The sequence below is a fragment of the Schistocerca piceifrons genome, chromosome X, assembly GCF_021461385.2.
Source record: "Schistocerca piceifrons isolate TAMUIC-IGC-003096 chromosome X, iqSchPice1.1, whole genome shotgun sequence".
Taxonomy (NCBI): Eukaryota; Metazoa; Arthropoda; class Insecta; order Orthoptera; family Acrididae; genus Schistocerca; species Schistocerca piceifrons.
The window spans coordinates 482702943-482729031 of NC_060149.1; the positions used below are offsets into that span (position 1 = coordinate 482702943).

At 36.4% G+C, this 26089-nt stretch overlaps 1 protein-coding gene across 1 annotated transcript; it reads left to right on the plus strand.

Moving 5' to 3' along the window:
• Positions 1-7772: 7772 nt before the first annotated feature.
• LOC124722436 lies at positions 7773-25451 on the plus strand. The gene is made up of 6 exons (XM_047247599.1): positions 7773-7784; positions 8648-8678; positions 20440-20873; positions 20968-21093; positions 25137-25266; positions 25420-25451. Coding segments are annotated over exons 2-6 (723 nt in total). The 5' UTR covers positions 7773-7784; positions 8648-8677.
• Positions 25452-26089: the final 638 nt, after the last annotated feature.

Genomic DNA, 26089 nt, shown 5'->3' on the forward strand with positions numbered 1-26089 from the left:
CTCCAACATGAACTTACTAGTCATTACTTGAATAAGGAGTGGTTTTGGCCAGTTACTGTTAAAAATTATGAATTTTTCACAGAACCTTAGTATGGTATTATCTCAAAACAGCTTGTTTTGTAGCATGTTAGTTATGACAGTATGCTGGTAATGTAAGTCAGATTAATGCTGTAACATGTAACCCAAAATGTAATTTGTAGTACAAGAATTCAGTCTGCATCCAGTAACATACTGCTATAATTATTCACATGAAATATTAGAAGTACTCTTGTAAATCAAACGTCTTTCATTAGGCAAAATAAAAGCGTGTAATAAATGTTGGAAACTTTAATTTTTGTCCTAAATGTTTGATTATGCATTCAGACCACACTTGTGACATAGAAAGGTTGAAAAGTTTTCAGCTGTCGTAGCTTCAGGCAGAATTCCAGGGCTACTGCAGAACACACAACACAGTCAGGTATTGCTTACATCTTATTATGCATTTTACATCTTGTGATGAATAGATCATAATGGGAGGGACCTTACATAGTATACAGCCACCACACAGAAATTCTAAGGAAACAGAGACTACTGCATACTAGGTGTAAAACAAAGCACAGGACTATAGATAGAGAGGTGCTGAATGAAATGCATTTGGCTGTCAAGATGGCAATGCGTGAAGCCTTCAGTGACTACCAAGGCAGAATAATGTCAAAAGATCTTTTACAAAACCCAAAGAAATTCTGATCGAATGTAATGGCTGTTAATGGCACCAAAGTCAGTGTCTAGTCTCCAGTAAATTAGACAGGAACTGAAACTGAAGGTACCAAAGCAGAACTTGAAATGCTTAAATCTGGTTACACATTTTCCTTTACAAAGGAAAACCCATGAAGCATTCCATCTTCAGGCAACAAGTGGACCATCAGGACCATCCAACCGCTGTGTCATCCTCAGCTGAGGATGTTGATAGGAGGGGCGTAAGGTCAGCACACCGATCTCCAAAACCCAGGAGAATTGCCTCAGTTTAATCCTTGTACCTCTGAAAAGATGAGTTAAATCGGTGTTGGTATTAGTTATGATGGGAAACAGCCAAAATTGTTAAAATTGAACAAAGCTGCATGGCCTGATGGAATCATTATCAGATTCTATATTGAATTTTCAGCTCCTTTAGCCCTTCTTCTAACTATAGTGTATAATAGATAATTCGAACAAAAAACTGTGCCCAGTTCTTGGGAAGAAGCACAGCTCACACCCGTCTATGAGAAGGGTTGTATAAGTTGTCCACAAAACTACCATCCAATATCCTTGACTTCAGTTTGTTGCAGAATCATAAATCGTATTCTGAGATCAAATATAATGATGTATCTTGAACAGAATAACCTCCTCTATGCCAACTAGTATAGATTCCAAAAGTATTCATCATTCAAAATTCATCTTGTACTGTTCTCACATTACATACTGAAAGCTTTGGATCAAGGCAGTCAGGTAGATGCAGTATTTCTTGATTTTTGAAAAGCATTTTACTCAGTGCCGTCCCTACACTTATTGTAAAAAGTTTGGTCATATGTGATATCAATTGAAGTTTGTGACTGAATTGAGGACTTGTTGGTAGGGATGACCAGCATGTTCTTTTGGATGGAGAGTCTTCATCAGATGAAGAGGTAACATTGAGTGAGCCCCAGGGATGTGTGTTGGGACCCTTGCTGTTCCTGTTGTATTTTAATGACCTTGCAGACAATGTTAAGAACCTCAGACTCTTTCCAGGTAATGCTGTTAACTATAATGAAGTACCTTCTGAAAGAGGCTGCATAATTATTCAGTCAGATCTTGATAAGATTTCAGTGTGGTGCAAAGACTGGCTACTTGTTTTTAATGTTCAGAAATGCAAAATTGTACACATCATGAAAAGATAAAATTTAAGTGTTCTATGACTATAATGTCAGTGAGTCACTATTGGAATTGTCCAACTCCCACAAATACCTAGGTGTAACACTTTGTATGGATGTGAAATGGAATGATCACATTGGCTCAGTTGTGGGTAAAACAGATGGTAGAGTTCAATATATTAATAGGATACTGGGAAAGTCCAATCAGTCTACAAAGGAGATTGCTTACAGATTACTTGTGTGACCTGCTTCAGAATATTGCTCAAATGTGTGGGACCCTTGCCTAATAGGAGTAACAGGGGGTATAAAACTTACACAGAGAATGCAGTACAAATGGTCACAGGTCTGTTTTACCCTTGGGAAAATGATACAGAGATGCTGAGGGAACCGAACTGGAAGAGTCTTTAAGACAGACATAAACTATGCAAAGATAGTCTACTAACAGACTTTCAAGAACTAACTTTAACTAATGATTATATGTATATACTACAACCCCCTATGTATCACTAACATGAGGATCATGAGGGAAAAATTAGAATAATTCGAGCACACACAGAGGCATTTAAACAATCATTTTTCCTGTGTTCCATACATGAATTGAACTGAAAGAAAACCTAATAACTGGTACAGTGGGACAAATCTCTGCCATGCAGTTCATGGTTCTTTGCGGAGTATGGATGTAGATGTAGCATAATTTGCACCATTTAAAATCACTTCAGAGAACCAGATATGCCAGTGATACTGTTCAGTTCATGTTGTCCTGTGTTTTCAAGACCGGTTTGACAACTGTTGTCCAAGCAAGTATGTATCATATCGCTCCACTCCCCCCCTTCCCCCCTTTCTTCAGTCATTAGTTGCTTTTTATTAGGACTCTCGGTAAGGTCTTTAATAAACAATATAAATCTACTGATAGTGGAAATAGTTTTTCTTTTAAAACCAGTAGGAGAGAGAGCTGTTGCTTGTTACACTTTTCAGACTTTTACCTCTTGCCTGCCCTGTAATAAAAGTTTAACAATTTTCTTACTCCATTTTTAAATGAAGGCATTCATTTTTTGTGTGTTGCAGTCTTTTTCTGAAATTACAAAAACTGCTATAGAGAATTAAAGTCTCTCTAAATGTGAAAATGTATTACAAGGTACAACATGGTCATGTACCTAGGAATAAATATTCAATTGGCATTTAATACCATTGTAACTGAGAAAATCCTGTCAATGCTGTCTTTAATAGTTTGTTCCATTATTACTGTACTACACACCAATAATCAGTAAGTGAAATCTAAGCAAGCAGCAGTATTACAAAAACTAGTTACAAGCAAAATGAATTTTGTATCTGGCAGGCCACTTGAATTTGTGCACACAATGGCCTGATTGACTAATTTTGATGCTAATTCATATAGAAATCACACAACACATCAGTTTTCTTCTAAACTATTATTTCCCACCAAACCCTGAAATGCAACACCCTAACAAGTTTGTCAGACTGTTTTTTACTACCCTGTACAAATAGTTCTGAAAATGTATACAATTTTACTCACCATATACTTCTCTACCTGAAGACTTAACAACAGATTCCAAGTAGATGTAATATATTATACAGCACTTAAATGTACAAAATGTGAAAGATTGTAAAAGGTTGTGAAAAACGGAAACTCATACCTGACAACAAAAAGGACAGCAGAAATTGATGGAAAATGCATATAGTGGTCTCCAGTGGATGTTCCTTCGTATCATTTTAACATTGGGCACTTCACAGAAGTAGCTCCCTACTGCTTTCTAGATCAGTGGGGTTAGTCTTAACCCATATTTTTACTTCACTTCCTCACCTGCCCCAGTGGTTTATCTTGAAGCCGGCCCTGCTCACTGATTTCTGGTATCACTTAGTATCAGGACCAATGACTAGTTGCAACAGCAAAGTGATTGCTGATAGTTAACAGCCTTGTCAGTGTAGTGTTGTGCTGAGTACACAGTCATGCAACCCAACTTGCTTATATACTTAATTTGTAACACCTCTGCAGCAGACCTTCAGAATTTAGAGTGATTCTTTGTACTCATACGTCACTTAGGACTATGTTTTTATTAATAATTATAACAACCAGGTTTGTTTCTTAAAAAATACAAGTGGTTTCATTGTGAAACAACCGGTATATAATGACCTCATATAGCCATTAAAATCATGATAGTGGCCCAATGGGTTCACTTTGAAAGAACCCAGAATTTTTTATTATGAAATTCAATTTTTATTGTTATTGTATCATATTGCTTTTTGTGACAATAAAGTTAGATTTTGAAAGATATTGTTATTTTTCTTCCTATGTTTCAATTATGCATGGTCCACAAATGGGTTAAAACATTGTGTACTTCTAGGTGCACTATCCTCTAGCTGCAACACTCTCCCTACTTCATACACAATGCTCTGCAACAGAAATAAATTTCTTTATCTTACTTCAGTGTTAAATATTAAAATATAAAACAATATCCATTGAAATTGATATGTTTAAAAGCATCTACAAAAGAACTACTCCTACTTATTTTATTGTTCTAGTTATATAATATGTTTTCCATTGAATTGAATGGAAAGAGTGAAAACACAAAATTTATGAAATTTTTCAGTTTAATAGTGGAAATAATTCCAGAAATTACAAATTATTTCACTGTATCTCAGAAAAAAGTGGGTTATAAATACAAAAATATTATCCAGTTTTGTAATGACAAGTTCAACATAAGATACCTGTGTAACATGAGAAAAATAACTCACCAGTACATCGTTAAAAATTTTAGAAAATTTGCAATGAGAATAGTTGAAAACTGATAAGCTGGGTCAATTGTTTTTTATCCAAATGAAAAGGTAAACACCAATTTTGGTGTCATATCAAAGAGAAATAATATGAAGTCATGTAAAGATAATATGTCAAATAAAATCAATAACTTATAATGTGCTGACGTAGATTTGTATTGCTTGTTGTGGGTGAAATTTGAGCCCAGTCAGACATCAAAACGTTTATGTTATGAATACATTTCAATTAACTAGTATAATATTTTATACTGAAGTCAGTGATGGCTCGTAACAACACATTTGCAACTATGTTATAAACAGCCAGTTTGTGGATGAATGTTTAGTGGAATATCTTTTCTTTCATTCTCAAATACTTTCACCTGTGCCAGTTTTTGGTACCACAACAACAGTAATTAGCATGGGAAACCTGCAACGAAATTCCCATTAGTGAGAGAATCACAGGGAGGAAACTTGACACAGTATTCTTCTGTGAAAATGAGGAACAGAAAGCCCTCACCATTCTGTAACACAAAGTTGATGAGATGAACAGTGCAAATTACTGTCAATGGTTGCAGAACCAACTCCTTTCAAATCTTTCAGACTGATGAATTATTATACATTACAGTGTTCTCAATAATACATATCTAGAAAGCGAATGAAACTATATCATTGTGGCTGAAAAATAGGTGATTGCTTTAAAGTACATCCGAAAAATGGAAATTCCAGGCACACAGTCACCCTTGGCATTACTGAGGTTTCATTCTCCTTGCAGCTTTTTATTAAGGCTATCTCCCATCCCCATCAATCGTATCTGCACAGTAGCACTGTCAGTGAGTTTGTTGGATTAGTTTCTCACTCTCTCCCTCTCTCTCTCTCTCTGTCTGTATGGTTTTGTATAATAATAAAAAAAAGGCTTTTGTTGTAAGTGACCTAGTTGTTACCAGAATGTTAGAACGTAATCTTTCTTTCCTTCTTTCCATACAGAAGAGGAAATATTTGATGCAGAACATTAATAGGTGTGGTTGAATTCAATCTGTGGCAAAACAAGTTTCATCTATGACGTTAATCTGTTCAAAAAAGAATTTCCTCAATGGAAATTCATAAGAGTAATGAATGAAGAGGCAAAAGGAACTTTCAATCACAGGTTGGAGCAAATGGATTGGTCTTTATATATAGCCATGATGATGTTGATACTAAATTTAACTTTTTTATAAATGAATTCTGTGCTCTTTTTTAAGAAATATTTCCAAATAAATGGATCAGAAACAGTGCTTCCAATTCTGTAAGTTAGCCATGGATTACAAAGGGTATAAAACAGTCATGTAAAACCAAAAGGGAAACTTATGCTGCAATAAGATTCTGTAAAGATGTAGAAAAATGGGAACACTATAGATTATACTGTAAAATTTTGAAGAAACTAATACAAAAATCAAAAGCCCTTTATTTTGAGAAGAAAATAGATAATTCTAATAATAAAATGAAAACAATGTGGAGCATTGTAAAAAAAGAAACAGGAAGAGATACAACAAGCAAAGAAGATGTAAATAAAATCAGATATGAAGGTACCCTAGTAGATAACCCCAAAACGGTGGCTGAGATTTTTAATAAACACTTCCTATCAGTATCTCAACAGATTGGTTGCAAGCCCAATGTTGATGAAGCTGTAACTCTTTGTCAAGCAGTATATTCAAACACAATTTCAGAAATGCACCTTAATCCTGTCACTGTAGAAGAAATTCAAAAAATCATCATGTCTCTAAAAAGTACGAACTCTGCAGGGGTTGGTAATATATCTAGCAATCTATTGAAATATTCTTGTGTGTGGATAAGGGACATTCTCTGTCATATTTTCAACACTTCCCCTCAAAAAGGTGTTGTTCCCAGTGAAGCCCCTGTAAAAAAGGGTGATAAAGCTGAACTAACTAACTATCGACCTTACTCTTTGCTGACAGCTTCCTCCAAAATTCTAGTAAAGCTAATACATACAAGAATTACTGATCATCTCATGAAGAATGGAGTTCTCAGCAAGAGGCAATTTGGCTTTCAAAAGGGCCGTTCAACAGAAGACGCAGCCTACGCACTTGCAAATGGAGTCCTAGAAACCCTTAATGAAAAAGTGCAGCACTTGGTGTCTTCTGTGATTCATCCAAAGCGTTTGACTGTTTTGATCACCAGATTCTCTTGCAAAAAGCAAAATTAGTAGGAATAAGTGGTGTTGCAGGCAATTGGCTACAGTCGTACCTCCAAGACAGAAAACAAAAAGTTGTCTTGAGTAGCTCGGGTGGAGTATGTGACGCTTCCTCAGATTCTGAATGGAGTTCCATTCTTGGGCAAATATTATTCCTGATTTTTATAAATGATCTACCATCATGTACAAGCCTGCCGTGTAAATTTACATTATTTGCTGATGATACCACAATTTTTATGAGCATTAGAACAGACAACAATCTTGAGGAACTCATTAATTACATACTCTCAGATGTGGTTAATTGGTTCAAGGTGAATGGTCTCAGATTAAATTCCAGTAAGACCAGTTTATTCAATCCTGTACAAAAACAGAAAAAGAGAGAGAGATAAGTGTGATATGTGATAATCAACCAATAGAAAGAATGGAAACAACAGAATTTATTGGAGTACACATTGACAAGAAAATGAACTGGTCTTCACATATTATTGATCTCTGTAAGAGGCTTAGCTCTGCTACCTATGCTTTACGGGTTGTCACTACATGTGTTGAACTTAACACTGCAAAAGTGGCATACTATGGCTATTTTCATTCTCTCATTGAGTGCGGAATTATTTTTTGGGGCAACCAGCGATTAGCAAGGAAAGTATTCATTGCACAGAAGCGAGCTTTAAGAATTATATATGGATTGCGCCCAAGAGACTCGTGTAGAAATAGTTTTCCTAAATTTAAAATATACACAACTACATGCCAATATATTTTTTCTCTCATTTGTTTTGTTTGTAAAAATATAGAGATATTTCAACCAAACAGTATTTACCATGAGCATAACACATGGAGGAAGAATGGCATTCACAGCGAGCTCAGAAATTTGAGCTTGGCGGAAAAGGGTGTCCACTACACTGGAGCAAAACTCTTCAATGCTCTTCCTCCTGAAATAAAGACAGAGATTCATAACAAGAGTAAGTTTAAGAAAGCACTAAAAATATTTCTGCTAGAAAAAGCTTTTTACAGTCTAGATGAATTTTTAACTAAATAAATTGTAATATTTGAATATTATATGATACAAGTTGACATAATCCCACTAAGAAAGTTATTTAACCTGAGCTCTGTATCTGTGTGTGCTCTGCATCTGTTTTCTGTAGTGTTTTAATGATTCTAAGAAAATATGTATTTTCTTTTTCTGTGTTGCTGCCCAAAGAATTTAGAATTTATGGTATAAATTTTTATATAATTATGTACTCAAATTTCTGTATATGCTACAAGATTATCAGATTGTATTTGTAAAAAACTGACTCGTTCCACATCCTTGTGTATCCAACACAGTTGGACCTAGGGAACATGAAATAAATCAAATCAAATCAAATCTTGACAACTCCTTCTATACCATAGATAAATCCTTGAATATGAGTAAATAAATCTGGAGATATGATATATGCATTTTGTGCCATTTAAGGGAATGGGATAGATAGTAGGAATATTTAGGTATAACACTATAATGCAAAAAAAAAAGCTTTGTTTGCTGTGCGCATTTGAAATGTTTCACATCATAACAGTTTTTCAATGCTATTGATCAATGGAACACATAACTAACTAACTAACAAAGAATGTCCCTTGCCTGTTTCTCCTGCCCACACTTGTCTTTCAGTTTACAACTTCACTACAGTATCTGCTGTACTTAAGTGTACTGCTTCTCCACTATGTGACAGACTCATAGTCTCTTAACTCCTTTGCTATAGCTTTGCAGTGTGTGCTGAAAATGATTTAGTTACTTATATTTGATGTGTGAATTATGTTACTGAATGTAATTTTGCTTTTGTTACAGGTAGATTTTGGACAGCTGCTGTTGTCTATCAGTAAGTATCATCTGTTAAACTTTTCTTTCTTTTTCTTGAGAAATCTGATTAAAGTGTTGGTAAGTCTGATTATATACTTATTAGACAAACAGCCCCATCAGTGATCATGCAAATAAAGCTACACTTAATTTACAGTAAAGCTACACTTAATTTGAAATAAACTCAAAACAGTATTTTCTTACTGAGGATCAAACTGTGCAATAAACTATACAAAGACATTATAGAGATAATTAAAATCAAAACATGTATGTGAAAAACCACACTTTTTAAGTAATGAGAATGATGAGGTAAAGCTGCCAACATCCTCCAAATGGTACTGAATGCTGCCGTGTTTTACCACATATGGTCCTACTGCAGATGTTACACTGCTGCTTTCCATCAATCTTTGAACTTACTTACTGATTCAGTAACAGGGGAACCTGAGATTCAGTATAAACTCTGGACCATAGGCACATGTGCCAACTCTCCTGTAGAGAGAGACTCCCGATTTTCCACCTTTTCTCCCGCCAACCCATTATTCCATTATTTCCCCTAATTTTCAGCTACTTGTCATCAAACCTCAGACATTTGCCTTGAAAACCTGCCATTTCAGTTTTTTTGTCAATGGTTAGAGAGTCATACCACGCCACAAATCACACAGATCATGCCACCCACCATCTCAGGTTTTCATGAAACATTGTATATTTTCTTACACTGGTAACATAAGAACTTCTGGAAATTCTTTTTGGCCTCAGACCAAAACTTTTTATGTTGAATTTTCAATTAGTGATGTTCTGATGATGTGGCTCTACGAGAATGCCCATGCAAAGTGGTACTTCTCTACAGGAATACCCATTATTCAAGTGTATATGAAGCTCAGCAGTTTGGTCCCATAGGAACTTACCATCACCAAGTACACCAACAGTACATAAAATGTTTTCCAAAGGCACAAAACAAGAGTCTTCCTTTTCAGGTCAAAAGATGACACTGACAGTCCAAATGTGTGGAAAAAAAGTAGCTCAGTGTCTCCTTCTTCATTACATACATTCTTGATAAAGGCAAACTATTACTTGTCATCATATACAGCTGCCACAAAAGAGTTTGTTAAGGATCAGTACATGCCCATTGCAAGGCATTTACATTCAATGAGAAAATCAAGAAAGGCTTTTCTGAACAAATTAATTTTCTAATTTCTAATAAATCACAGGGAAGTGGTTTTTAATAGTGAAAATTCCTGGTACCAGTCATTGTGCAGGTTGTGAAAAATCTGTTCTCGAGTTTCTTTCACAGGAAGTCTGCATTGATTTTCTCTAATAAATGAAAAAAAACATTTGTCAATATTAGCCTTGCAGAAACTGTAAACACCAGATGCATTTTATATTTATACATTGTCCTCTAGTTGAAGACATGTTTTACAGTTCCTCCCAATCCATCACTTACAACATACAAATTTACTGCAGCTAGTAACAAAAAAGGAATGTTTACTGTCAATGGAAAAATCATTTTTGTATTCACACATTTTTAAAGCTTTTCTATTTTTATATTGAGCAGTACAGCCATCAGTGAAACAATACAGCTTCTTGACTTGTGAGTAGTGTTCAGCCAACCACTTAAATCAAAAGTTCCAGATTGATTAACCAGTTGAGTCTGATGGTCCGTGTTAATCCACTGGCTGTATTCAGTTTAATCATCATCATATTTGTAAGGTAATTTTTCTTTCAAAAACCTAATACTTTATCATTTCAGAATCATCAAGTGATTAAGAATACAGTCATAGTTTTCGAAGTCACATTCAAGAAATTTTATAATCTCTTTCTATGTTGACTGAATGTGTTCCACATCCAAAAGCAGTTTTACATTTTGGTGGATAGAACAGACACTTCTGAATAAGTGCTTGTAGTACCAGGTAAAATACATCACTTTGGTCTAGTGAACAAAATTTAGAAAAACCAATGTTAATGTTTGGGTTCACCCATTTAAAACAATAATATAGTTCCCTCAGGTTGCAGAGGATAAGTCTTTTTTGCATATACACATTCTTCTGAATGCAATCTTTGTCTTCTTCTCCTGGTAACATTAGAGTATATTCATCATTTTGGTAAAGATCAGTGACAGACTTTACAGTTTCATCAGTGATCATTTTATCTCTTTTTTGCTTAGGAACTGATAAAACATTGATCTCTGTTTTCAGTTTCCTTGCCTGTTGAACTACATGCTCACTAATGTTGAATTCTGACATTATTTTGTCTTTTGACCAAGACAGAGAAGCTGAAGTTAAAACAATTTTTGTTCAGATCTCCTTACACTACCCATTTTTTATTTCATTAAGACTGCCATGGCATCAAATTCTTTGGCTATCTTAACAATTCCATCATCCATTTTATCCTCCCTACTATCAAAAATTTCAACACTGCAATCCAATGCCTGGTACACTTTTTCTTCCAAATCATGCTTCACTTTTCGTAGCTTCTGTTTGCCATATGAGGCCTTGATGTGATTTGGAATGGTATGAATCTTTAAGGGAGAGCACTCCAAATCATCTAACATTTTATTTACATCCTTAATACATTGACTTTCAAGCACTGACTCATGAAAGTTACCTCTGGGTCACTGGCATCACTTTCATTTCCATTACAGGTTTTTTTTTTTTTTAAAAAAAAAAAAAGTCTGACAACATGTAAAAAGTTTTTTGCCTGGTTTGACATCAATTCTCTTAGCTACTATCTATCAGCCTGTGAATTCTGAAATGATCACAAGTTCTTTGATGGCTTCCAAAAACCTCTGAGTAACAGTAACTGTGATGTCCATATATACAGGGTGGTCCATTGATAGTGACCGGGCCACATATCTCACGAAATAAGCATCAAACAATAAAACTACAAAGAACAAAACTGGTCTAGCTTGAAGGGGTAAGCCAGATGGCGCTATGGTCAGCCTGCTAGATGGTGCTGCCATAGTTCAAACGGATATCCACTGTGTTTTTTTTTAATGTGAACCCCCATTTTTTATTACATATTCGTGTAGTACGTAAAGAAATATGAATGTTTTAGTCGGACCACTTTTTTCACTTTGTGATAGATGGCACTGTAATAGTCACAAACGTATTAGTATGTGGTATCACGTAACATTCCAGCAGTGTGGACAGTATTTACTTTGTGACACATTACTTGTGTTAAAATGGACCGTTTACCAATTGCGGACAAGGTCGATATCGTGCTGATCTATGGCTATTGTGATCAAAATGCCCAACAGGCATGTGCTATGTATGCTGCTTGGTATCCTGGACGACATCATCCAAGTGTCCGGACTGTTCGCTGGATAGTTACTTTATTTAAGGAAACTGGAAGTGTTCAGCCACATGTGAAACATCAACCATGACTTGCAACAAATGATGATGCCATAGTAGGTGTTTTAGCTGCTGTCATGGAGAATTCGCACATCAGTAGCAGACAAATTGCATGAGAATCAGGAATCTCAAAAATGCCAATGTTGAGAATGCTACATCAACATCGATTGCACCCGTACCATATTTCTGTGCACCAGGAATTGCATGGCGACGAGTTTGAACATCGTGTAAAGTTCTGCCACTGGGAACAAGAGAAATTATGGGACAATGACAGATTTTTTGTACGCGTTCCATTTAGCGATGAAGCATCATTCACCATCAGCGGTAATGTAAACCAGCATAACATGCACTAATGGGCAACGGAAAATCCACTATGGCCGCGACAAGTGGAACATCAGCAACCTTAGTGGGTTAATGTATGGTGTGGCATTATGGGAGGAAGGACAATTGGCCCCCATTTTATCAATGGCAATCTAAATGGTGCAATGTATGCTGATTTCCTACGTAATGTTCTACCAATGTTACTACAAGATGTTTCACTGCATGACAGAATGGCGATGTACTTCCAACATGATGGATATCTAGCTCATAGATCGCATGCGGCTGAAGCGGTATTGAATAGCATATTTCTACATCTACATTTATACTCCACAAGCCACCCAACGGTGTGTGGTGGAGGGCACTTTACATGCCACTGTCATCACCTCCCTTTTCTGTTCCAGTCGCGTATGGTTCGTGGGAAGAACGACTCTCGCAAAGCCCCCGTGCGTGCTCAAATCTCTCTAATTTTACATTCGTGATCTCCTCGGGAGGTATAAGTAGGGGGAAGCAATTTATTCGATACCATCATCCATTGATGGATTGACAGATGGATTGGTCATCGAAGCACCATACCAAGGCCCGCACGTTCACCGGATCTGACATCCCCGGATTTCTTTCTGTGGGGAAAGTTGAAGGATATTTGCTATCGTGATCCACCGACAACACCTGGCAACATGCATCAGCGTGTAGTTAATGCATGTGCGAACATTACGGAAAGCGAACTACTCACTGTTGAGAGGAATGTCGTTACACGTAATGCCGACTTCATTGAGGTTGACGGACATCATTTTGAGCATGTATTGCATTAATGTGGTGTTTACAGGTAATAACGCTGCAACAGCACGCATTCTCAGAAATGATAAGTTCACAAAGGTACATGTATCACATTGGATCAACCGAAATAAAACGTTCAAACGCACCTATGTTCTGTATTTTAATTTAAAAAAACCTACCTGTTACCAACTCTTTGTCTAAAATTGTGAGCCATATTTTTGTAACTATTATAGCACCATCTATTACAAAGCGAAAAAAGTGGTCCAACTAAAACATTCATATTTCTTTACGTACTACACAAATATGTAATAAAATTGGGGGTTCCTATTTAACAAAAACGCAGTTGATATCTGTTTGAACTGTGGCAGAGCCATCTAGCGAGCCAACCATAGTGCCATCTGGTTTCCCCCTTCAAGCTAGACAAGTTTCATTCTTTGTAGTTTTTTCGCTTGACACTTATTTCATGAGATATTTGGCCAGGTCATGATCAATGGGCCACCCTGTATAGTTCTTTCTTGATAGTGTCAAGGTTTATATTGGACCATAACACTACCAAATTGTGTTGCTCTTCACTCATCTCTGAAAAAAATTGAAGAGTTTTTACTGAGGTGTAAGTTGTCAAATGACATGGAGCTGTAAGTAATTTTCTGCCACAACATGAATTCATATTGTCCATTGTAAATAACTGGGCACTACTTCAATTAAAAACACACTGCATTACAAACAGAATGATAAGAGGCTGCACCAGAAAACAATACAACCTGTCTCACAGAAAGACAAAGAGGAACTGAGGCCAGAAGGACCAATTGTTGCATATCAGTGATGTTCAACAACACATGGCAGTGACTGTTGCAGTGTTTTCATTTATGCACATGTTTCAAACAAGCTACTACAAACACACACAACACTTTATATCCATGACCTGGTGGTTTGCTGCACAGGTAAATGTGATATAATATAGTCATTCAAAAAATCACTTAGTAAAATGACATAAATTTTTCACACTTAAGATTGATTTGTCTGCCTAGAATAATTGATATGTAAATATGCTAATTTGAGACACCTCTATCTGAGGCACTAGGTGTCAGAATTGGCTGAACTTACTTGGAATGACCTTTTTTACATTAAAAAGTTTCTTTATTTCCGATTTATTTGTGTATTCTTTTACAGAAAACCCTTTAATATTTATATTTTTTTAGAAAGCTTGCAACCTTAGCAGTTTTTAAGACCAAAATTAGGTTCCCAGCAGTTTGGAGAAATGTGATATAAGTGATGTACCTTCACTCATGACACGTACAATCTCAGCGATCATGCATCCATATGGTTCACAGGCCCACTTATAGAGGCCAACTGGGTCAAGCCTCTGGTGTGCTCTGGAGAGCCACCAAAAAGCAGTATTATTTGGCTATCACAGATGTGTGCTTGATCTATTCTGTAACCTGGTTACTGTTATCCATTCAGTGGGTTCAGTACTATGTGCAACCTGTACTTCATTGTATCTTATGTTGTCATGGAGTACAATGCTCCATAAATCATGTTTGTTCTTATTATAACAATAAGTGTTTTTCAAGGTCCTTGTGATTTTTCCTGAAATTGTAAAGTGACAAACATTAACATATTTTTTGTAATTTTCTTTGAAACTTTAATGCTTAAATAAATTCATTCATGCTAACTGTATGCCTCTCTTAACTTCTGAAAGAAATTACAAATAAAAAGCTTTATGTACACCTGAGTTAAGAGTATTTCTGTAGACAAGTACCATTTCACATGGACATTCTCGAAGAGCCAAATTATCAGAACATCACTATACTGAAAATTCAATATAAGAAACATTTAAATCTGAGACCAAAAAGAATATCCATAAGGTCCTTTGTTATAGGCATGAGCTAGTATACAAAGTTTCATGAAAATCTGTGATGGAGGGCTATAAATCCTAGAGTTATTGGGTGATTTGACATGGAATGATCCTGGAAGTCCTTCATCCATTACCTGTTTCTAATCAAGACACATATAGAAGGTCACACATCACCCACATATTATTTGTTATTTTTCTTCTTTCTCAAATATTTTGTAGGACATATATTTCTATTGCAGGTGTTGTTCTCTTTTGTACTTGTTTGTGTGTTGTGTTTGTGTGTTGACTGAATTCACTTATTACCTAACGTTCTTATAATCAGATTAAATTTTTAGAGGGGATGGTCATAGGTGTTATTTTGTTACCTGGATCACGGAACGGCTTAATTTTTTTAAAATTATTATTATTTAAGCTGTTATTTCACTTGTATCTTAGTCATTGTGTTCTGATTCAGTGGTTTGTTTCTCATTATGGTAATAAATTTACCATTTTCATCTTCATCTGCAAGGAGAAAGGTACTGTACATGTTCTTATGATTATTGCAGTGTCAATTGATATTTAAGTATAGGCGAATACTAATAGGCTACATAACAAGTGTTAAATATCATGATAATTTTAGAGATTCCTTTAATGACTTAGCATATCTAGAAATATGTAATAGCAGCTGTCTTTGAACATGCTGATATATAGTATGTAAAATCGTATGAGAAGAAAGTAGATACTAACCCTGAAACTTAACAGAGAAGCAGTTTTGGCAGAATTTCAGAGTGTGCCTGAGAGCCAGTTGGGAGCCTTTCTTTACAATATACATGTGTATGTCACAGAACAACATGGCAGACACTGTTTTATAGCGGTCATACTTTCTCTTTTAAAATGGAAACAAATCATTCCATCCTGGTATTGATCACGAGAGCTACACAACAAGTGAGGGCTATGAAATGAATGTCTTTTGGGTAGATCTAGTAGATGATAATCAAACTGCAACCCATGGGTTGCATGTCTCCTGATTCAAGTATTTGTGTAGTCCACAGTTCCCAACCATACTTTATTATAGTATACATCTAATCACTAGCAGACAAATCCAAATATGTCAATTATCACTAAGATCTTCTTACAAGGGAATGGTCCAGTCCAGCATGTTGAAACATATCCTGAAATTTTTCACACGGGAAGAATACACAGAAAGAAATGCACTGCCAAAATTTTAATTGATAAGGTGCACCGCAAGTATTAAAAAAATGGAAGTTACTCACTTTTGCCCCATGGTGAACCACTTATTAAAGCAGTCTGTACAGCCTTTTCTGCCTAGTGCACAATCCAGCAAATAAGCAGACACAACCGTGGCAACAGAACATAGGGTGAAGTCCAAAGTGCACACTTGTGAATTTTAAGCTCTTAAACCATATCAAAAAATGTTTCACATTGTTAATTTTTTGAATAACCATTGGTTCATATTGACAGCTAAACTGTTGCAGATTTTATTGTTACACATGCATCTGGCTGAGGAAAGAAAATCAAGGCAGTTTCTTACACTACATGATAGAAAATTTTCATCAGTTGTGACTTCAATTCATTGACATTATTTTATAAAAATTCCTCTAGCACAGTTCTTATGATAATTTTTTAATACAGTATGTTCTACCAACAATGAAGTAGTTCCTTGTTTATTCACTGTAGTTATCACAAAAACGCAAAGTATGAATTGGATGATGAAGGCAAAAATTTTCTTCACACAAGGCACACCAGATGAGAGAAAAATTAATGCATTGAGGTACACGAATTACTAGTTTTATTTAGACAGAACTGGGATGGAGTAAGAAATGGTCATGGCCATTGCTCTGCATATTATGCTGCAAACTGACAATACACAAATGATTGAAGTTTAACAATACTGTTATACTGATAAACATGAAATGACAAAGAGCTATCAGAAATTATATTGTCCAACAAATTTCTGAAAAATGCTCCACATTGTTGAAAAATTTCTTTATTAAGAGACTGAGTCACACTATTAGTTCCAGATGCAATCTGAATTAGATTAATAGCATTTTTGTCCCCATCATAAGGACCTATGGATGGAGGAGTCTATATGTCCAGGTCAAGAGTCCAACAAAAACAATGAATTGTTTTCTGCAACTGGTAAGAATACATTATGAATGTGGTATTGAAAATTATTCTTTCCCTTTTTTCCAGATTTTTCTATTTCAATTCAGTGATTCTTGTAACTAAACAGTCCTTTAAATCATAGGCCTTAATAACCTTGAGGTTCCTGAAGACACATGTAAAGCTGTGGAAACAGTAATCCATTGATACTTATCACTGGCATTGTTGTATATGAATGTGCCATAGCATTTATTGACTGCACAAGCAGCTCAGAGCATTTTAGGGGATAGCAAGAAGCTACACATTTGTCTATAGTACTACCTCTTAATGACTTCTCTACAAGTTTACTCGAAGTAAACTTCATAATTTTGCAACTTCCTTTTCTGTATAATTATCTGAATCTGTTTAACCAGGTCAAAGAAACCTGAAAATCAGTAATGTTCATCTCACTCACAATTCGTAGATTTCCCTCAGTAATGGTGCATTGACTCTCATGAGCAGTACCAGATCTTTGAATAGTTTTCCTTTCACACATGTGTGAGTTTTGCTTTGGCACATATTTCATATTGCTTGTAAATCTTTCTTCCATTTATGCAATCCATATTCAGATTTTATGAAATGAAACACTAAAGAGACAGCTTACACTACACTCATTCGTCCTCTGTTAGAATATTGCTGCGCGGTGTGGGATCCTTACCAGGTGGGATTGACGGAGGACATCGAAAGGATGCAAAAAAGGGCAGCTTGTTTTGTAGTATCACGTAATAGAGGAGAGAGTGTGGTAGATATGATACGTGAGTTGGGATGGAAGTCATTAAAGCAAAGACGTTTTTCGTCGCGGCGAGATCTATTTACGAAATTTCAGTCACCAACTTTCTCTTCCAAATGCGAAAATATTTTGTTGAGCCCAACCTACACAGGTAGGAATGATCATCAAAATAAAATAAGAGAAATCAGAGCTCGAACAGAAAGGTTTAGGTGTTCGTTTTTCCTGCGCGCTGTTCGGGAGTGGAATGGTAGGGAGATAGTATGATTGTGGTTCAATGAACCCTCTGCCAAACACTTAAATGTGAATTGCAGAGTAATCATGTAGATGTAGATGTAGAAACTAGCTTTTGCAGATAACTTACCTTTATGTTGTCCTTCATTTAATGAAAAACTTTACAGTCTTTCTTTATTGCAGAATACTATTACTCTCTATGTTTTCTTTGGGCTAGGATGGTACTATGTCATACTTCAAGCCACAATTCACTGAACTGTCAGAGTTACTTCCTTGTAATGGTTCCCCAATTTTGAACAAAATATCAACATTCTTAGAATGAATGTCTTAGAAATTAACTAAAAATTACACATAAGTAGTTCTTCAGGAGAAGTAAGTGAATTTGAATGCATGCCACATTTTGTTACTTTCTTTGCAAGACTCAAAACATTACTTTGATATCATATTGCTGTGAAACTCTGAAACCTGCACAAAGACAGCTGTTATTAGTGTGCATATACAAAGAAAACACAAAGAAAGCTAATTCAGTTTTACCTCCATTGTTAACAGTTAGTGATACCGCAAAGACATCTACTAATTATTATGGGTATTAAGTGAGTTGCAAATTCGAGCAAATAGTAATTCTGAAGAACTGTATCAATGAAACTATCAATGGATATTAAAATTTGCTCAGCAAATTATAATTGTATTGTACTGTGTTACCTGTTTATCAATTTGCCATCAATAAAAGTTGTGTGCCTGCTGCATTGTGCAAATGCTGATAAATATAGATTTATTAACAAATGATGTCGGCACCAAAAAGTTACATCGCCTGTGTGATGAATTTAACCTGACCCCACTCATTCGGGAACCCACTAGAGAAATTGGCAATAGTAAAACATGTCTTGACAACATAATAACAAACATGACCCACCTATCCCACAGTGCATCAGTTTTAAAATAGCCATCTCAGATCACCATGCAGTACAGCTTAAATTGGAGCTCCATGAGGCCCCCACTGTCACTACAAAGCAACAGCTTGTAACTAAAAGAATCATGTATAATGACAACATAAATAGAGTAAACTGCATGCTAGCACAAATAAAATGGTTTGAAAATAATAGCTTTTCATATGATAGCTTTGCTGCTGACTTCTATTACTGCTTTGATACCACATGCCCAGTTGTAATCACAAAAATGAAACAAACAAAAAATATAAACAAAAATATCTGCAGTGACTTTTGCAGACATTGTCCTCTTATTTTTGTCACAGTCTTTTTCAGTGATCATCTATCACTATCACTCAACACCCACTTTTGTCTGCACTGTGACATTGTAGAAGGTGTTGTCCCACTTTCCCTGTATGCAAAATAAAACTTTCATATTGTGCCGCTTGAAACACCAAACACTTTGGCTATTGGGTGTGAAACCACCCACGACACAAGAACCACCAATTTGCCCACATTCGAATTGACTTAGCTTTGACATAATACACTAGCAGCATTCACAACTACATAGCACACAACTGACATTTGCTATCTATTGAGGACATTGCACAAGTGCCATTGATGGTCACATACAACAGCGCAAGCTGCACCCTCACCAGAATTTGCATTTATGTTGAAACGCCCATTTCTCATGGTGTTTCCATATTTTTGTCCAACTGCCTTAGGTTACGAGTTAATAATAAGATCAGTAGATATGCAGTACAAGGTGCCACCCCACAATGTCAGTGTTACCTCTTGACCAAGAAAGTTTGATGACAGTTCTGGTGTTTCAATATGCATTTTTATACCTGTTATAATGCTTTGTGACATCATAGTGAAAGACATCAGTTGTCTCGGGTTTATACTGAAAATGAGCCACAGTTTTTGATCATTCATTCCTCCTGATTTATAAATCTGAATCTCCTGATCTTTAAAGGTTGGCAAGTATGCATATGTATCATTACAATATGAACGGCTAACTAATCAAATTAAAAAATAACTGAAAGCTACAGCATTAGTTTTCCACAATAATATTTGTTTTATATTTTTTCTAGGCCATCATCAGACAACTTGCGACTGGATAAACAATCCACAAGTGTCAATGACAGCTTCTGCTGTACCAAGACTGTTATTTACAAAAATATGTGACAAATTTTCATATGCATCCATAATCTTCCAATCATCACATATCTCTATAAATAGCCTTTGTGCAGCAAGAAGTTCTCACTGCCACTATAGGCTGAAATCAGCATTTTTTGAATAGTACAATAGCACTTTCTTTCTTTTTTGTCTCTGTGGATTACTTATGGATCTCGGTGTAACCAGTGAGAGTAGTTTGCCTGTTTTTAGTTTCAGGTTGTTAGAAAAAAAAATATTTGCGTTCCATCATTGTTGATATCTGATTTTCTCTCTTCCAGTGTCGAAATCAGAGCAGGAACAAAGTTGCACCTGCACCCAAGACCTGGCAAATCTGCTGCCAATTCTTATACAGTTCACCACCAGGTTGGAAAACATAGAGACTCAGATGAATGACATGGAGACCCAGCTCATTAGTTTACTACAACGACTTTACAGAAAGAAGCACCAGCTCACCATTGAGAATAAAAAGCAAATTAAGAAGGTGGACTACCTCATCTGGAAGCTGCAGAATGTGGAGCGAGGTTGCAACTGGACTGATGAGTCATTGTCAGCATATTATCAAAGACGGAAGAATGATGTGACACAGTTAATCAGGGATGTGAAAAACTGGATGAAGAAGGTGGTCAAGTTCAGCAAGGAGAGGAAGGAGACAATGAAGGTTGTGGCACGGTACAAGATATGCTCACAGCTACCAGACAGCACTATGTCCATAGTAGAGTCACAATTTTTAGTAACTCATACTTTTTGCAAAAGCTAGTGTTTATCTGAGTAATCATGTGATCACTGTAGTATTACAATATTTGCAGTGCCCTGTATGGAATGTAAAAAATAAGGGAAAAGGTAACCTCCCACTGCATCCTATGACAGTGAGAGGCCAACAGGTACCTACACTGTTGAGACAAAAGTCCTGGGACCCCTTTTTGCCTAATATAGTGCAGCATCCTAACGTGGTATGGGTTCAACAAGTGTTGGAAGTCCCCTGCAGAAATAATGAGCCATGCTACCTCTGTAGCCATCCCTAATTGCGAAAGTGTTGCCTGTGCAGGATTTTGTGCACAAACCTTTCAATCATGTTCCATAAACTTTTGATGGGGTTCATGTCAGGTGATATGGGTGCCCAGATCATTCGTTCAAATTGCCCAGAATGTTCTTCAAACAAATTGTGAACAATTCGGACCCAGTGACATGTTTGGGAACTTAAATTACATGACTGGCTATAATGGTCTCCAAGTAGCCGAACTTAATCATTTCCAGTCAGTGAACAGTTCAGTTGGACCAGGGGACCCAGTTCATTCCCTGTAAACATAGCCCACACCATTATGAAGCCATCGCCAGCTTGCAACGTGGGCTTTTTGAGCTCTGTACCACACTCAAACCCTACCATCAGGTCTTATCAACTGAAATCAGGACTTGTCTGACCACGCCTCAGTTTTCCAGTCATCTAGGGTCCAACTGATATGGCCACGAGCCCAGGAGATGCACTGTAGGTGACGGCATGTTGTTAGCAAAAGCACTTGTGTCAGTCATCTGCTACCGTAACATATTAACACCAAATTTCACTGCTTTGTCCTAATGGATACGTTCATTGTATGTCCCACATTGATTTCTTTGGTTATTTCACACAATGTTGCTGGTCTGTTAGTACTGACAACTCTATGCGACCGAGCGAGGTGATGTGGTGGCTAGCAGACTGGACTTGAATTCAGGAGGACGATGGTTCAAACTGGCATCCAGCCATCCTCATTTAGGTTTTCTGTGATTTCCCTAAATCATTTCTGGCAAATGCCAGGATGGTTCCTTTGAAAGGGCAAGCCCAATTTCCTTCCCCATCCTTGCCTTAACCAAGCTTCTGCTCTTTTTCTAATGAGCCCATTGTTGATGGGATGATAGTCATTAAGTGAAGGCCATCGGCCACTGCATTCTTCACGGTGAGAGGTAATGCCTGAAATTTGGTATTCTTGGTACACTCTTGACACTGTGGATATTGAGTTATTGTATTCCTGAACAATTTCCAAAATGGAATGTCCCATGTGTCTAGCTGCAACTATGAATCCAAGTTTAAAGTCTGTTAATTCCAATCTTGTCGCCACAATCACGTCAGAAACCTTTTCACATAAACCACCTGAGTACAAATGGCAGCACCACCAATGCACTGGCCTTTTATACCTTGTATATGCGATACTACAACTATCTCTCTATGTGCATATCAGCACCCCATGACTTTTGTCAATTCAGTGTACATCTACTTCTGCACGATTACTCTGCAGTTTGCACTTAGGCATTTGCCAGTGGGTTCATAGAACCATTTTCAGATCACTCCTCTACTGTTCCACACTCAAACAGCATGAGGGAAAAGTGAAAGTTCAGATTTATCTTATTTTAACATATTGATCAGTTCCTCTATGTAGATGAGAGTCAACAAAATATTTTGACTTTCAGGGGATGAAGTTGGAGATTGAAATATTTTGAAAATATCTCATCACAGCAACAAATGCCTTTGCTTTTATGACTGCCGTCCATATTTGCTTATCATATGTGCCAATCTCTGTCTCCCTATTTCGCCATAAAACAAAAGGAGCTGTCCCTCCAGCCAACCTATCTGATAAGGACTGCACACTTTGCAAAAGCACTGCATAAGAGGTCTGACAGGGGAAGTATAGGCAGTGTCTTTAGTTGCTTTGTTGCACCTTCTAATTGTTTTGCTAGTACAATTCCTACATTATGGTTCCAGTTTAAGATTTTTTGTATATTTTCAGCTCTAGATATTTAGTGGGGTCTACAGTTTTTAAATTTGTTATTCGTTATGTAACTAAAATTTAACGAAATATTTTTAATATTCATGTGGAGGACTTCACACTTTTTAGTCTTCAAGATCAGATATCACTTTTTGCATGATGCAGATATCTCAGCTAAATCATTTTATAATTAGTTTTGATGTTAGTAAATGACAGATGTTTGCAACCAATCTAAAAGGGCATCCCTGATTTTGTCCTGCATCATCTGTATAGATTAAGAATAGCTGAGGGCCTACAACTCTTGCTTGAGGGACCCAAGAGATTACTTCTGTTTCATTCACTGACTTCTTGCCAATTACCACCTTTCTGACAGGAAATCACAAATCCACTTGCACAACTGAAATGATACACCATAGGCATATAATTTGATTAGAAGCTACTTGTGAGGAATTGTGTGAGAAACTTTCTGGAAATCTAGAAATTTGGACTCAACTTGAGTTCTCTCATCGACTAGCGCTAATTACTTCATGTGAATTAAGTGCCACTTGTGTTTTACAAGAATGGTATTTCCTGAATCCATTGTGACTATGTGTCAACAGCATTTTTTAAAATATTTGATAATGCTGGAACACAGTGCATGTTTCAAAAGTTTGCAACAAATAGATGACAGTGATCTGGGTCTACAGTTTGGTGGATTACCGCTATTTCCTTTCTTGAGTGCTCGTGTTACCTGTACAGTTTTCATTCCTTAGGTACAAATCTTTCATCAGGCACGTGGTTATGTATGATTACTAAAAATTGACCTATTTTATTATCTTACTCTGAAAGGAACATAATTAATATACAGTCCTGGGAGACTTGCATTTATTACTGAAGAAATCTACTTCCAAATTACTCATGCTTACCAATATTTGCAGGGGTTTCTCAAAGCTAACAGACTAATGAAACACACACACACACACACACACACACACACACACACACACACACACACACACACAAACACACACACACACACACGCACACACGCACACATGGTTACAGTGTTCGAACACTACAACCTGACTACTGTAGTGTCTCTTATTAGTCTGTTAGCTGTAAAGAAGCTTAGTAAAGATTTGTCTCATTTATGTGCTTTTTGATCATTTGGTGTCTCCTTCCATTGTATTTTTTATGATTATTTGTGGAATTAGGCTAACTCATGATTCAAGTTTTGAAATTTTTCTGTAAATACCAAAAGTCAGTCACTGGACAAAAATTAAAGCTTTTATTTCTGGTACTCATGTTGGGTAAGTAGAGGATGAGGATAAGAGAGGCAAATAAGATTTCAGTATAAAACAAATAGGAGTTATGGAGCATGTAGCTTTTGTTGTGGGGAGGTTGAGGGTATTGAAGGAGATTTTGAAAACTTCTGATATGCTGTGACATTGTACATATTATCTGATAAGAGGATCTTAGAAAGTAGCCCACTTTGATGTTCTTGATACTTGTTGACACCCTGTCATCAATTTCATAATGCTGTAAGATGCAGTATGAAAAAACAATAGAAAATTACATTTGAAGATTAAATTTAAACAGAGTCACTGGTAACTGAATGCATAGTATAAGTGTTTTGTAATCATGAAGTCTCTGACCATATGAATGTCACCAGCAACACCTTCTTTTATTTACATTTTATTTAAACTCTACTTTACTGTCATTGAAGTGTTAACTAACAAATACAGACATAATTTTTAATAAAAAATAACATCCTTTTATTTTTAATTACTAATCACATGTAAATAAACTCAAATTTGCTTGACGTGTGAAAGGTCTAATTGGCAATTGATTAAATGTATGATTCAATAATACTGTTCAATTTATAAAAATGAAAAAGTGATACATTTTCTATTTGATGCTACACATTTTTGTACAAAAGTTTCATTTATTAAGAATAATTGTCTTTACTAAATCTAAAGTGACCTAGGAACTTAATGAATACAAGACTTTTGTGCAAGCACTGCACCTCTAGCAACTTCGCTAAAATGCTCAAAACATTTTGTACTTAACAATTCCCAGATATCTTCAATCTTGGAAGGAGTTTTTTTTTTTTTAAGAATACCGTCATACTGCCTTAGGAAATTGATGAGCTGGCACTAGCCTTCAACTGTTATTACCATCTAGGAAATAAAAGAAGTTTAGTTAAAGAACAAGTAAATCAATAAACAAAAATGATGACAGATTTTGTCTCTTGTCTACAGAAGATCAAGAAGGAGCTGGCGTTGATGAGAAAGCTCAAGGACTGGAAAGGCAATGAGGAGGCACTGCTCCGCAGTTCTCTGTTCTGCAGCAGCTGCAAGAACTCCACCTACCAGTCTGAGAAGATTAAAGGTAACAAGGTAAATATTATCTCCAACACAGCCAGAGATTGACAGTAAGTCTTCCCAAAACCCTTATATGAAGGCCATCTTTTCACATTTTACAAATGACCTCTATATGGTGTTCAAGAGTTGTTTTAAAGTTTGTCTTACATTATTTTTAAAGCAATGGCAGTTGAAAAATTTGAGAAATTATGAGGCAGATTTGCAAGCTGGTACTTGATTCAGGAGGCGAAATGTGTAGTACTGTCGGTAGATGTGTATAGAAGCAAGAGATATGCTTTTACTCATGCAAAGCATGTCCACAAAGTAAGTTTCCCACTCGTCCCACACCTAGAAAAACATATGTTATGGGAAGCAATTGTGTATATATGAAGGAATAATGATGTGGCATGCACTATCAAAACTTTCTGGGGTCTCCCAGTAGCTTTGTAGCAGCAGTTTAAAATGTGTGAAGTGCAATCAGCGATAAAGTTTTTGAATGTACAGACCTTATTACCAATTGAAATTCAGTGTCAGGTGTGCCAGGTCTGTTGGACTAATGTCACAAGCAAGCAGATGGTGTGTCAGTGGTGCAGAAACTTTGGAGTAGAGAGTTAAAACGTTCACAGTGAGGAGTGCAGCAGAAGACCATGTGACATTAGAGCTGGTGGAGCTGGTATGGGAATGCATTATGGAGAATCATCACACTATAATTACAGAACTCAGCAGTTAGTTCCCACACATGTGCCCCTCCTTGTTGCATGCTGAGCATGTGTAATTCTGGAAATTATGGCTAGGTGGATGCCAAAGCAACTGACTCCAGAACACAAAGCCAAGTGCATGAGGGCAGCTCT

Coding starts and splice junctions, on each gene's coding strand:
- LOC124722436 (XM_047247599.1), top strand. Junction 20,874..20,967: donor CAGACAGCACTATGTCCATA/GTAGAGTCACAA, acceptor CAATATTTGCAG/TGCCCTGTATGGAATGTAAA. Junction 25,267..25,419: donor CCAGTCTGAGAAGATTAAAG/GTAACAAGGTAA, acceptor TTATTTTTAAAG/CAATGGCAGTTGAAAAATTT.